The sequence below is a fragment of the Neovison vison genome, chromosome 12, assembly GCF_020171115.1.
Source record: "Neovison vison isolate M4711 chromosome 12, ASM_NN_V1, whole genome shotgun sequence".
In the NCBI taxonomy this organism is placed as follows: Eukaryota; Metazoa; Chordata; class Mammalia; order Carnivora; family Mustelidae; genus Neogale; species Neogale vison.
In genome coordinates this window covers 103,886,815-103,901,406 of record NC_058102.1, presented here as the reverse complement: position 1 = coordinate 103,901,406, position 14,592 = coordinate 103,886,815, and the positions used below count along the sequence as shown (strand labels likewise).

Here is a 14,592-nt window from a genome sequence, read left to right as displayed (position 1 = left end):
AAACAAGCTCCATGAAGTAAAAATAAATTTTTTCCTTTTATAAGAAGATGTCCAGGAAAAGCAACTGTAATACCTGGAAAGCACTCTGAAGGCCTGAAAAGGGGATGTGGGAATAATGATAATGTCATGTAACGCTTCATTTATTCAGCTAGATCTTGATCTAAATTTAACACAGAAGTGAGAGCGGTCAAAATCTAGGCGATCTTTCAATTTCCATGACTAATGCTTGAAACTAGACTCCTTTCTTATCTGCAGATTTCCTTAAAGAAGACACTCTGACTCCAGCTTTACATTTTCTACTTATATGCACAAGAGTTAAAGTGACTTCAAGCTTTGAAAGTTAGCTTATAGTTATCACTTGAAGCTATCAGTTAGGTTCTAAGAATCAAACTGGTATTAAATCACAAAGTTCTCTTTACAGAGGAATATAAAACACATTCTAAAGATATGTTTTGGCCTTGCATTCTTTGTCTGTGCAGAAATTAAACATGGTTTTTCCACAGGAAAAGCTAATCACTGGTATTAGACGTTCAGATACCAGTTATTTGTGGGAGGGATGGGCTGTGACAAGAAGGCCCGAGGGAGCCTTCGGCAGTGCTAGAAATATTCCATTTCTTATGCTGACTGATGATGGGTGTGATTACTTTATAAAAACTTACTGAATTGTACACCTACAGTTTGTTGTCTTTTCTATATATTTTAATAAATAAGTTCTTTAAATTTTTCAAATTAAAAAATTATCCTCTAATATGAATGTATTTAAAAAGTTTGTCCTAAAATGTATTTCAAACAGATGGGAAAAGAATGAAATAAAGATATAAATGAAAAGGATTTTACTATCAGTCTAATTATATTAATTGCTCTTAAAAGAGAATTTATCCTTATAACAACTGATTAAGATACTTATACGTATGTGATAAATAAGTCATTTATATGTTATACATTTATACATTTCTTTTTTTTAAAAATTTTTTTTTTAAGATTTTATTTATTTATTTGACAGAGAGAAATCACAAATAGATGGAGAGGCAGGCAGAGAGAGAGAGAGGGAAGCAGGCTCCCTGCTGAGCAGAGAGCCCGATTCGGGACTCGATCCCAGGACCCTGAGATCATGACCTGAGCCGAAGACAGCGTCTTAACCCACTGAGCCACCCAGGCGCCCATTTATACATTTCTATATTTACCTCCTAGTATTAAATATATTCAGTACCATTTAGTCCTCACTTAATTCTAATGAGGGTGACCCCATTAACTTCCAATATCTATTGGGGGCCAGGTGCTCGCAAGTAAAATTTTTAATTAAAGAAGAAATAACGGCAACAAAGTTAAAAATACAAACTTTGATATAAATAGATTAATATTTTACATTACACATGTTCCCTCTAGTGGATAAAACGTATCATTGCCATTTTTAAGTTTTAAAGATTCAGGATCTTTAAATATCAATAAATGAGTATCTTTAAACATTTATATCTTAAATCTGGTTTGCTGACAGTAATAAAATTAACAGTGAGGAAAAAAAGACTAATCAATAATTCAACAAAGTAAACTGCATGAACATTTATTTTATCCTAAATGTGTCGGAATTGCAAGAGCTAAAGATACAACACAATTGTCTCAGATTAAGATCAAAGGAAACTTTATTGTATTTCTAGTTCTAACTAGATATTGGCTCAGTATGTCAGGTGTGACAATTCTAACAACCTGAATATTATCTTGAAGACACTTAGGAAAAACGATTATAAAAGTCTGCTGTAACAGAACAAAACAGCAAACAATGATTATACTGTGCTAAGAAACTGTCTTTTAAAGATGCAAAGTGGAATTAAAATGAAAATAGAACTAAGAGAATGTGTCACTTCTGCTTATGCATTGGGTGAATGAACTGGGTGAGCTTCCATGGCTATCAGTGAATTCCAACTTGCCTTAAGTTATACTGTTCACCTTTACAACAATCACCTACCTCAAGAAGAACCTAGCTTACCTTTCCCTTTCAAGCTAACAGTTGGGTATGTGGAGAATGAACTACAAACTGCTATCAAAATAAATGTATTTAAATATTATGTTTACAAAGAAAAAACAAAACAAAACAAAAACCTATCAAGAGATTTGGCCAAAGGACATTTCAAAAAATAACATAAACCCAGGGGCGCCTGGGTGGCTCAGTGGATTAAGCCGCTGCCTTCGGCTCGGGTCATGATCTCAGGGTCCTGGGATCGAGTCCCGCATCGGGCTCTCTGCTCGGCAGGGAGCCTGCTTCCTCCTCTCTCTCTCTGCCTGCCTCTCTACCTACTTGTGATCTTTCTCTGTCAAATAAATAAATAAAATCTTTAAAAAAAAATAACATAAACCCAAATAAACTCCTGATAAAAAGCTATTCCACGATAGAAAGAAAAGTATGAAGTACCAGTAAATGCAGTTAATAAGTTAATGCAGCTTCCCAAAAGGTGAAGAATCATGTGGAATAGGAATCTTCTTTTGATTTAGAAAAAAAGAACAATTAAAGAATATTGATGGCCAGATGCAGGGTTTTCTGTGAGGTGTGGTGAGTAGGTGGCAAAGTAGGCACAATTCAGAGTAGCTCACCAGCTAAATGAAAGTACTAGTTGTGGCTACTAATAGGGACTCCAGACAGCCAAGCTAGGAATTTTTCAATATATCTAAATAGGCAGAATGAGGACAATCCCAGAAAACCCGAGATTCAGGAGTAGATTCAGAATGAGCTGAAGGTTATATTATTTAAAGCTTTGGTAGGAAAAATCAAATAAATGAAGTTCAACAGAAAGTAGTAAATGTTAGGTCGTTATACTTCCATATATTTATATAAAGCCAACTATACTTCATTCTTATTCTAAAATTATATTCACAGTACTACCGGCTACATAATGAAGGACTAAAAAAACAATCAAATTTTTGTCTCCCTCAGGGTCACAGCTTCAACTCTTTACCTGGTGGCAACTACCTGTACTGCAGGTGTCCCACCTAGAAAGGAATAAACTGCCTCAGGGTAGCTCACCAGCAAAGCTAAACCCATATGGAGTGACAGATGTCAAAACATGAAGTTCTTTCTGAAATGCTAATATTCTACTAGATAGGAAAATAAAAGAGGAATAGAACTGTTATGAAAATGTACAAATCTATGCAATATAGTGAAAATGCTGATCTGGTACGCAGAAGCATAATTCTCAGGAAAAAATTACTAAATCCATTTGCTTATAATTTTTGCATTTTCAATTTCCCTAACTATGACAACCCTCAAGATAACAGATTATTCTCATCTTGCTGGTCCCAGCATTTTCTAATGTAAAGCAAATGAGAGCCAGGAGCAAACCAGTACATCATTTTAAATTTACTACCTTGGGACAGACTATCATGTCAGCCACAAAAAATACATGTGATTTGTTCCTAATATACTTTCACAATCAAAGAAATTTCTCGTTAGCTACTCAAAACATTATCTTAATGCCATGTACCTAAAGACTTAAATGAGTATTTGCAAGGTAATAAATGTTATTAGATTCTGCTAGATGAAAATAGATTATCTAGAAGAAGCTTATCCTGATTATTATTACATTTTATAGAATTGCTAGGAAGCAATCTGGAAAGCCATGCTTTAAAATAAATAATACTTACTCTGGAGGAAAAAAATGAATCACAAAAGGACTGTTTGCAATACTGTACACAATGAAATAAAATCTAATTAAAATATCCTGGACCAATACCAGTGCTATTTTTTCCCTCATGTAAATAAGCTTACAAAAATGAACTGAATGAGACCATGAACTTAGTAATGTAGGGTTTTAAATACGTTCTGAATGGGGAGAGAGCATGGCACAGTGGTTAAGAATTCTGGAGTGGAGCTACGACTTCAAATTCCAGCTTGTCCTTAGACAAGTTAGTTATTTGACTTATTTAAGCCTCATTTTCCTCAGCTGTAGAAGGGGCTAATAATATTAGGGTCATGGTAAGAATCAAAGGAGATAGGGCATCTGTTATGGACTGCATGTTTGTGTCCCCACAAATTCGTATGTTGAAACCCAGATCCCCAGTGTGCTGATATTCAGAGGTGGGGCTTTCGGAGGTCATTGGGTATAGACAAAGTCATGAGGTTGGAGCCCTCGTGATGGAATTAGTATCTAGAGCTCTCTCTCCAGAAGGGATGCACTAGGACCACACCCTGAGGAAAGGCCAAGGGATCGCACACTGAGAAGGCACTCTGTACAAGCTAGGAGATGGGTCTTCCAAAAATCCAATCTGCCAGCACATTGATCTTGAACTACCTAGCCTTCAGAACTGGGAGAAAGAAATTTCTCTTGTTTAAGCCACCCAGTCTATGGTGTTTTGTTATAGCAGCCTGACCAGGGCTAAGACATCATCTAAAGCTCTTTGCGCAGTGCCTGGAACTTGAAATAACATATAAAGCCACCATAATTTATTCACTTGAGAAATTTCATAAGCCTACGACGACTTCCTAGTTGAAATTACAAACTGAAACAAGAAGATTAATTTTCAAACTTAGAGAATCTTTTTCTATTTTGTTCTTCGATTTTACAATTAAATGAAAACCAATTGTCCTGCAGCCATCATATCTGACAATATGACATTTAATCATGATAGTGCAAGAAATCTGAAATACCTCTCTCGTAATTTTTTCAGCTCCACATCTCTTTCGCCGATCAATTCTGAGATACTAACAAAGTAATTATGTTCCAAATTTAGGAGAGTTTCAGAGGCTGGAGAATGGATTAGGTCATGGTACACATCTGCAAAATCTTCATCCCAGCTGGGCTCTTCAGGCCTTGCATGCTCTAATGTGGTCTACAAGATGACATATAGAGATTCTCAAATCATGAAATGGCATTTTATTTACTATACTGCTAGGGTAGTATATGTAGTATGAATCTTTTTTTGTTCATCAGACAATGGATTGAGACCTTTTATTTATATAAATAGAGATATAAGTTATATAGGATTATTTGAGTATACAAAAAATATGGAAAGACATAAACTAAGTTGTAATATGAATTACCTGGAGGTAGGGATGAGGAGGGGGTGCTAATATAGAAGAAAAAATACGAAGTGTCCATAATTAAAAAAAAAATTAAGGGTGCTATGATCTCATTTCTGTAAAATACACACACACACACACACACACGCACACACACAAAGGATGATCAACAAAATGCTAATGGTGGCTACTTCAGGAATGTGGGATTTCTGATGACCTTAACTTTCTTAAATTATATTATTATAATTAGAAAAAAGCTTTTCATTATTAAAAATACATTGCTAAAAAAAGGTTTTTAGGATATACATGTAGAAAATGAGGTTACATATATACTCAAATGTTTAGTGATGCAATAGCCCTGAAAACCCAATTCATGCACAGGATTTTACATCAAGATAAATCCACATGGGATGCCTGCATGGCTCAGTGGGTTAAGCCTCTGTGTTTGGCTCAAGTCATGATCTCAGGGTCTTGGGATGGAGGCCCACATTGGGCTCTGTGCTCAGCAGGGAGCCCGTTTCTCCCTCTCTCTTTGCCTGCTTCTCTGCCTACTTGTGATCTCTTTCTGCCTCTGTCAAATAAATAAGTAAAATCTTAAAAAAAAAAGATAAACCTACTCAATTATTTTGACTTTTTCTAGTATTCTTTCTTCTTGAAATGCTTTTAAGAATATGAAATCTTTTAAAAATATGCTTTTAAGGATATGAAAACAGCTAACTCAAAATGATAAGGGACTGAGTAAACACTGATAAACAAGAAAAACAGAAACATGAGGAGAGGCAAAATGAGGATACCCTCAAAATGAGGATACACACAACCATGTGGGGAGGTACGGATGCTGTCCCAAGGACCTGGGATCTGTCAATACATCAGACAGACACAATGCTTTTACAAGCGAGAAAACTGGCTGAGTAGTCCTTTGTCAAAGATTATATAATTTAACAGCAAAAGTGGAAATGACACAAAGAATTCAATGTTTTTTCCATTACTGATCTTTGTAGACATACACCTGTAAAAAAAAAGAACAATCTGAATTCTTCCCTTTTCTTACCAATGAAAACAAAAACTGTAATCGATGATGATAGAACTCAGAGTAATAATTTACCTAAAAATTAAACAAGAAGACATATCCCAGAAATAGGTTATCTTGAACCCAGTCACTCAATAGGTAAGCTTTCCCCCTTGTTTTCTTTCACTTATACTTCAACCAGTTGCCAGATCAGGAGGGAAGAGTTTAAGGTGACTAGCTGAATCTTGAACATAGATTTCATCTGCTCTGATGCCTCTGAAAACTTGAAAGCACATTCTTTTTTTTTTAAATTTCATTTTCTCAGTGTTCCAAGATTCATTATTTATGCACCACACCCAATGTTCCATGCAATACAGGCTCACCCAACCCCTTCCCCCCTCCCCTCCAAAACCCTGTTTGTTTCTCCGAGTCCACAGTCTCTCATGGTTTGTCTTATCCTCCAATTTCCCCCAACTCACTTCTCCTCTCCATCTCCTAATGTCCTCCGTGTCATTCCTTATGTTTCACAAGTGAAACCATATGATAATTGACTCTCTCTGCTTGACTTATTTCACTCAGCATAATCTCCTCCAGTCCCGTCCATGTTGATATAAAGTTTGGGTATTCATCCCTTCTGATAGAGGCATAATATTCCATTGTATATATGGACCATATCTTCTTTATCCATTTGTCTGTTGAAGGGCATCTTGGCTCTTCCCAGAGTTTGGTGACTGTAGCCATTGCTGCTATGAACACTGGGGACAGATGGCCCTTCTCTCTTTTTTTTTAATTACACAGATGGCCCTTCTTTTCACTACATCTCTACCTTTGGGGTAAATACCCAGTAGTGCAATTCCAGGGTCATAGGGTAGCCCTATTTTTAATTTCTTAAGGAATCTCCACACTGTTTTCCAAAGTGGCTGCACCAATTTGCATTCCCACCAACAGTGTAAGAGGGTTCCCCTTTCTCCACATCCTTCCAACATTTGTTGTTTACTGTCTTGTTCGTTTTGGCCATTCTAACTGGTGTAAGGTGGTATCTCAATGTGGTTTTAATTTGAATCTCCCTGATAGCTGATGATGATGAACATTTTTTCATGTGTCTATTAGCCATTTGTATATCTTCTTTGGAGAAGTGTCTGTTCATATCTTCTGCCCATTTTTTGACATGATTATTTGTTTTGTGTGTGTTGAGTTTGAGGAGTTCTTTAGAGATCTTGGATATCAGCTCTTTGTCTGTAGTGTCATTTGTGAATATTTTCTCCCATTCCGTGGTTTACCTCTTTGCTGTTTCCTTTGCTGTGCAGAAGATTTTGATCTTGAAGTCCCAAAAGCACATTCTGGTAACTGCTCTAGGAATTATAAATAGCCTATGTGACTTAAACTCAGTTCAAAATTCACTTCAGGTTCATGCTCAAATTATGTAGGAAGGAGCCCTGAGAGACCATAGGGATCTGCCTGCCCATACATAGTACCAGATAAGCTAACTAATAATTGGCAGCATCAACTTAAAACTTGGCCTAGAGTAAGCCTTACAAATAGGTAGAAACTACCTACACGAGAAGCGCTAAACAGTTTTTTCCTAACCTAACTCATGCCATCCATTCAGGACAGAGGATACTAGGAAGGGAATTGTGATAGCTGTGGGGAATGGGGACACTGGGTAAAGACCTGCAGAGAGAAAACTCTTTAATGTCCAGGCCATTACTTCCCCACTTCCACCTTCCTGCATAAATCTTTGGCCCTGAGTTCACAGACGTCCTCTCTTTTCCACTCCTGTCATCAGCCTGGGTTACCTGGATGCCCATGTGGATAAACCAATCCAATTCTCTGCCTCTTGCTTCTCAGAACTTATCTTTACTAAGTTCTCTACTCCTCCTTAAAACCCCTTCTGCATCATCCCCTGGAATAGCTTAGCCTCTGAAATCGAAACATTCAGTCTTTGACTATAACCTCTAACCAAGATTCACATTCAATTACTCCCAGGCAACTGGTTCTTTAAATCATCAGGATCTCCATTGCACAGACCCTTCTACTTTCTCATATTTTATCAGCCATTAGGTCCAGCCCAGCTTCATTTTCTTCTCTTAGCTGTTTAGAGAATGGTCCATTGTCTTGCCCAAATCCTCAACCCCCAGGACTGATATTCTTTCTATTGCCCACCTAACAAAACTCATATTCCTCTTCTCTATGGCTGAAATCAGATTGTAGAACACTGCAGCAGAAAAAAAAGCACAAAACTGCGACGTTTATGGTGACAGATTGGTGCTACTCTAATGTTTGGTGCTACTCGAACGTTTCCCTTGAATGATGCCTGGCAATCCCATCTTTTTCTGGTCAGTTCTCTCCTCAAATATCCAATTGTGTCATTAGTTCCCCACCTCATGTGGCCTGTTTCCCAGATAAAGTAGAAGCAGTCAGAAGAAAATGTCCTCAACTTCCTGCTACAAAAGCAATAAAATTTTCAGAATCTGTATACATCCTTTTCTTCTTCCTTTCTGCCAAAACAGAAGAAATGTCCCTCCTCCCAGTCAGGATTAATTCCCTGAGTTCTGGATTTTATCCCTTCTAGTCTTCATTGGTACCATCGCAAACAAACCTCTGACCTTGTGTTTTCATTTTGCAAGTGTCTCATCCTTCTTCTCTATGCAACCAAGCTTCTTGAGTTATCTGTACTCATTCTATTTCCACACTCCATTCTTAAAGTCTTATTTCCACACTTCCATTCTTGAAGTCACTGAAATCTAGTTTCAGCCCCACCAATCCATTAAAACTGATCTTGCCGCAGAGAAAGATTACTTGATAAACCCAATGGATATTTTTTGAGTCTTTTCCTCACTTCATTTTCTCAGCAGCATTTGACATTATGAGCTATTTCCTCCTTTTTGGCACCTCTTTTTTCTCAACTTTCATGAAGCCATAATCTCTCTTCTTTCTACTTCCTGGGCCAATCCCTTTCTTCCCTTTGCAGATTCTTCTTCCTCTGTTCATCTCTTAAGTGTTAGTGTGTTCATTTATTTGTATATTCTTTTTTTTTTTTTTTTTTTTTTTTTGCCATCTACCAACCCATACCAAAGCACTGTTATATTTTCAGGCATTGGGTTCCAGAGCTATAATAGAGAATACACTAAACATTTCCAGGAGCCTATCCACACAAGCAGGAGATACAGGTAAGTCAACAGATAACTATAATGCAGGGTTTCATCAAGATTCTGCACAGGAATGCATTCTTTTCCTTATATAGTCACCAGCAATTTCATTCATCCCAGGACTTCAAAATTTATCTATGCATGAATGACTCCCATACCTTTGTCTCCAATCCAATCATCTTTCCTGAGTGTCAGGTGTACACAGCTAAGTGCTTATGGGACTTCTCCACATAGGTGCCTCTTGTAGGCACTTCCCATTTAAAGGGTATAAACTGAAGCCATCATTTTTATGCTGTAACTTGCTTCTCAGGTAAAGGGAGCTCAAGTGAAGGGAGCCACCATTCCAGCATTCCCTCAGTTGTCCAAGCCAGAAATCTGAGCCAAGTGATATTTTATCTTTCAAGTTTCAGCTTAAATACTACCATCTTAGAGAGGAGTTCTCTAATGCTATATAAATTAGGTTCTCCCAACCTACCTCACCCCCTTCATGGCTCTCCATGGCACCCTACTTATTTCCTTAATAAAATTTTTAATATTGTAAATTACGTACTCATTAAGTGTCTTCTTCACTAACATTACACGAGAATAAGGCCCAGATTTGTCATGTTGATACATCCCCAATGTCTGGTACAGGATCCATACACAGTGTTTGCTGAATAAACAAATACATGAATGGAAAGTCTTTGGTATCTTCTCTTTATCTACCATTTTAACTATCATTATTCTAGACTAAGCTTTCATAATTTCTCCCCTAACTACAACAGTCTTCTAACTTATTCCAATATTTCTCTCTTGCAGGATAAACTCTTCACATTAATGCACTGAACTGATATTCCTGAAGTGCAATTAGGATCATCATCTTACTTCTCTGCTAAACTCTTCTAAAGCTGCTCATTACCTTCGGCATAAAGACAGAATGCAAGATGACTTGCAATTCTCTTTCTTAGCCATTCTGAACAACTTTCAGTTTTTCTAATGTGCCATGGGCTCTCTCACCTCCAGACCTTTATATTTGTACACCTTACCTAGGATATTATTTCTCTCCTCTCCCACCACACACCTTCCACCCACCTATTTCCAACTAATCTTTCAGGCCTCAACTCACTTTCTCTTTCCTGTGGGAAGCTTTTCTGAAGTTCTCCAGCTTTGTGCTCTCCTTGCAACTGTCCTATACCATAGCACTTATCACATTCATTGCACTTAATTTAATTTTTTTAAAAGATTTTATTTATTCACTTGAAAGAGAGAGAGAGTGCATGAGTGGGGGGAGGGGAAGAGGAAGAGGGAGAGGGAGAAGCAGGCTCCCCGCTGTGTAGGGAGCCCCACATGGGGGTCCATCCCAGGACATGAGATCATGACCTGAGCTGAAGGGAGATGCTTAACCAACTGAGCCACCTAGGTGCCCCCATGGCACTCAATTTTAAATATTTGTCAGTCTGTAAACTCTATGAAGATAAGAACTGTGTCTATTTTCTTTCTGCTTATCCCCAAGTGCCTAACACAATATCTGATGCCTAATAGAAGCCCAGTTCACATTTGATGAATGGATGAATACAGAGACTTGAGAAGACAACACTGAAATGGAACATAGGGCACCACCAAAAATACAAAGTCAACTTCACGATTTTGCCAATAGTTGGCTCTGTCTAGCTTTCTTCATCTAGCCAAGCTTACTTCTCATAATTTAAAAAAATTAGTGCAATAGCAAAGACATAGCAGTTGATTAGGAAAAAACCATAAAAGGTTTTTAGAGGCTGAAAACATAGAACCTATGGCAGTAGGCAAGAAAAGGAAACATGGAAGAAAAGAGAATTCCTCCACACAGTAGGGATTCACAGTCAGACACACTTTAGTAGGCCATCAGAACCTCTGCTACCAGGCAGGTACATCCATTGAAGTACAGCTCTGTTGTCAGGGTGCAGTGGTCCTCTAGAACAGAAATCCATTACACAACAGCAGGGTATTCAGTACATCTCTGCAGAGATGGGACAGACATCCTTCCTTGGAGCTGACCCTCACTGTATAACCTAAAGGTATCATCACTTATATTTATAACAATGGCTCGGGGTCCTCAGGAGTCTGAGATCAAGAGCTGCACACTCCTCCTACTGAGCCGGCCAGGTACCCCTGTACTACATTTTTAGAAGATCTTTGTTAAAAGGTGGTGAAGGCAAAAGTTTCATGATTTAAATATATTAGCGTCTGAAACGTTTGCTAAGTCCATTTATAGTAAATGGAGCTCCTTCTTTCAAAACCAAGGTCATCAATACTACTGTAAACATTATGCTCTTTCACCTTTTTACTGATGGTCCCATTATCCTTCTCAGGTGACTGTAACACTGTTTACCCATACACTGCAGCCATGCGGTAGCCCCCTTTCTGGGGCTCATCATACTTGGACTCTTCTGATCTCTGCAAGGCTGCAGCTTCTAATCTCTGCTGACCTTTTGGTGACTTGCAACATAATTTCTTTTTCCTTTTTTAACTCCTTCTTTTTATTTGCTGATTCCTACATTTCTTGAGCTTGTACTAGCTGTTCAGCTTTTATAATTTTCACAGCCTGAATATATCCAGTGGGTATAACAGTATTTGGGTCCTCTCGGTTTTTTTCCTGACAGTCAAGATTTCCATTTTTTACTTCAGAATTAGATTCTTCCTTCTTTCTTTCCTTAATTCTTTAAAAACAAACAAGCAACTATACTTCTAGTATTCTGGCATTGTTAGAAAGCTGAACTCTATGTAATATGGGGTGCTATGTATCTTCTAAATTTGCAGAGGGTAATAACAGATTACTTGCTTTATGGAGGCTTGTTGATTTTAGTTCACAATAAATCCGTACTCTTGGGAGTAAATGAATAAGTATAAAGTGTTTTTATTTTGTTATATTAATATTATTATTATTACTATTGTTATGATCATTAATCTGGAAGATAGTCAAATTCCTATTTTTAGAATGGCTAATATGCAGAAAAATAAGGGAAACCATAAATTAGTAAATATGGTAATTACATTTTTATAATAATAACAACTTAAAGACCTAACCAGTCACTGACCTAACATTTGGGAAGTTGTCTCTTTGGTTATACCAAATCAGGGCTGGAAGAGGCTCTGCTTCCAGATTTTGTATCAAACCAATAGCAATCCTAGAAGAGGGGTTGATTGCTTTCCTCAGGAACTCTTAGGCACTCTTCTTCCCCCACCTTCTCGACATGCTCCCAGGTATTTACCCTGATCCCAACACTAACTGCACAGTGTTACTGGCTACAGACTTCTTTGTTTCCTTCCACAGAGCATAAGCTCCTTGAAGGCAAAGACTTATTCTCAACTGTGTGCCCAACCCATTTTAGATATACAAAAAAATACTACTTGAATAAATTGAGTAGAATTATTCTTTTACTACATCTTATGTTCTTTCTCATCAGCAGAAAGATGTGGTTTTAAATAATAATTATTACAGGTGTATCTTTTTTAATGCACCTGTGTTCTTAATATTTAAAATAATACATGTAAATAGTATCATCTTTTTTAAATATACTAGGAAACCTTAATAGGCATGAAGGAAACTGCTTTGAACAACAAAATATGACCTCATAAAATTGATTTTTTAAAAATTTTTTATTTTTTATAAACATATAATATATTTTTATCCCCAGGGGTACAGGTATGTGAATCACCAGGTTTACACACTTCACAGCACTCACCATAGCACATATCCTCCCCAATGTCTATAAAATTGATTTTTAAATTCTCATAGACCGAGTTGCTTAAAGTGGGATGTAATTCACTCATTATAGCTTGCAATTATCGAATTTGTCTGTTTGTGTAGTTTCTGGCTCTCTAACTCAAATGTAAATTCATTTTGTGTCTATCTCATTCACCATTATATGTCCATATTTTTTCACATTACACTTCTGAGAAATCAGAATGCGTCTTGTACTGATGGTATCTTGGTATTCTATCATTGTTTAATTGGTGGTGGTGTTCTCTCTCAGTAGTAAATAAAATAATGGTATGTTATGATCGATGGCATCTTAGACTTTATGAAAGAAGATATATTACTTAAATAGAAAAATGCCGACATTATGTAACTATAAAAATGACAGTGAGGGAGCACCCCGGTGGCTCAGTTGGTTAGTGACTGACTCTTGATTTCGGCTTAGATCATGATCTCAGGGTTGTAAGATTAAGACCTACATCGGGCTGCGCACGGAGCATGCAGCCTGCTTAAGATTCTCTCTCTCCCTCTGCCCCCGACCCCCACTCACGCCAGTTTGCTCTATCTCTTAAAAAAACAAAAAAGGCAACAAGAATAGTGAGGATAAGTGAGAGGACAAAATAAAAGCTTAAAATGAACCACTACTGCTAGCTTAAGGTTTCTAGATTATACAGGTCACCTGGTTAAATTAGAATTTCATATAAGAAAAGAATAAATTTTACTCTAATTATGTTCCATATAATATGTGGGGTATACTTACAGTAAAAAAAAAATATTCATTCTTTGGGATTTGAGTGCCCTGTATTTTTGATTGCTAAATCTGCTAACCCTGTCCTGGTTAGAAATACAAAAGTAGCTTCCCTTTTACAAAGACATTACATAATAAAGTATTTTGTGCTTACCCTCATATAGGAAAGAAGCACATGAACGTCAATACAGATCATATATTACGGAATAAAGTCTAGTATGTCGAGAAAAAAGGATTCCACAACTGTTTTCACTATTACTTTAGCAATTTAAAAGCTTCATCGAAGTCCAGAATATCTCTGAAATTCACAATCTGATCTATTTTCTTACCTCAGCATAAGCTTTGGCCCATGAACTGGCTAGCTGATGTAAATCTACTTCACCGGATTTCACAGCTTCCAGGGATGCTTCGGCGTCGCTGTCATAATCCCTGAGGGATTCTTCTTCTATAAACTGGCTTAGAGCTTCTTTTAAGTCTGTAACAGGGATAAGAAATGCCAACATCACAAAATCCCAATATAAAGAGGGAACATTTTACCTGGATAGGTCTTCCAGTGTGAAACTTTATCAAGCTTGTATCCTTAACTGAATGTCTAAATAAAATAAAATTAGCTTGGGGATCATTTGACTAGTTTCACAATTATTTTTCTTTACTATTACAGGTTATTGCATTGAGAATGGTTAAAACTCTTAACTCTTATGTATAACCTTGACACTGGTTTAAAACATTACTTTCTTAAGTCTGATTTTTCAGTTTGAAAAGAAAAATCTGAAAAAGAAACTGAAAAACTGAAAAAGAAAAATCTACAAATTTTCAGAAGGTTATCATATTTAAATAAAAAAGCTTCCTATATATAGAGTTACATTCTTTGAATTTGAAAGAGAAATTGGGTGATTAGCATATTAAATGGATTTAATTGGGATGATCTATAATTCCAGTTTTAGCAACACTACTTAGAGATGA

The 14,592-nt window shown here is 36.9% G+C and overlaps 1 protein-coding gene across 2 annotated transcripts in view; it reads right to left on the bottom strand.

The window, feature by feature from the left end:
- C12H12orf4 (chromosome 12 C12orf4 homolog) overlaps positions 1-14,592 on the bottom strand; it is a 41,627-nt gene that overhangs the window by 23,957 nt on the left and 3,078 nt on the right. For both annotated transcript variants that reach the window (XM_044227152.1, XM_044227154.1), the window contains exons 3-4: positions 13,959-14,104; positions 4,637-4,818 (exon numbers count right to left, since the gene is read on the bottom strand). In XM_044227152.1, coding sequence (XP_044083087.1) covers positions 4,637-4,818; positions 13,959-14,104 — 328 coding nt within the window. The remainder of the gene's footprint in view (positions 1-4,636; positions 4,819-13,958; positions 14,105-14,592) is intronic.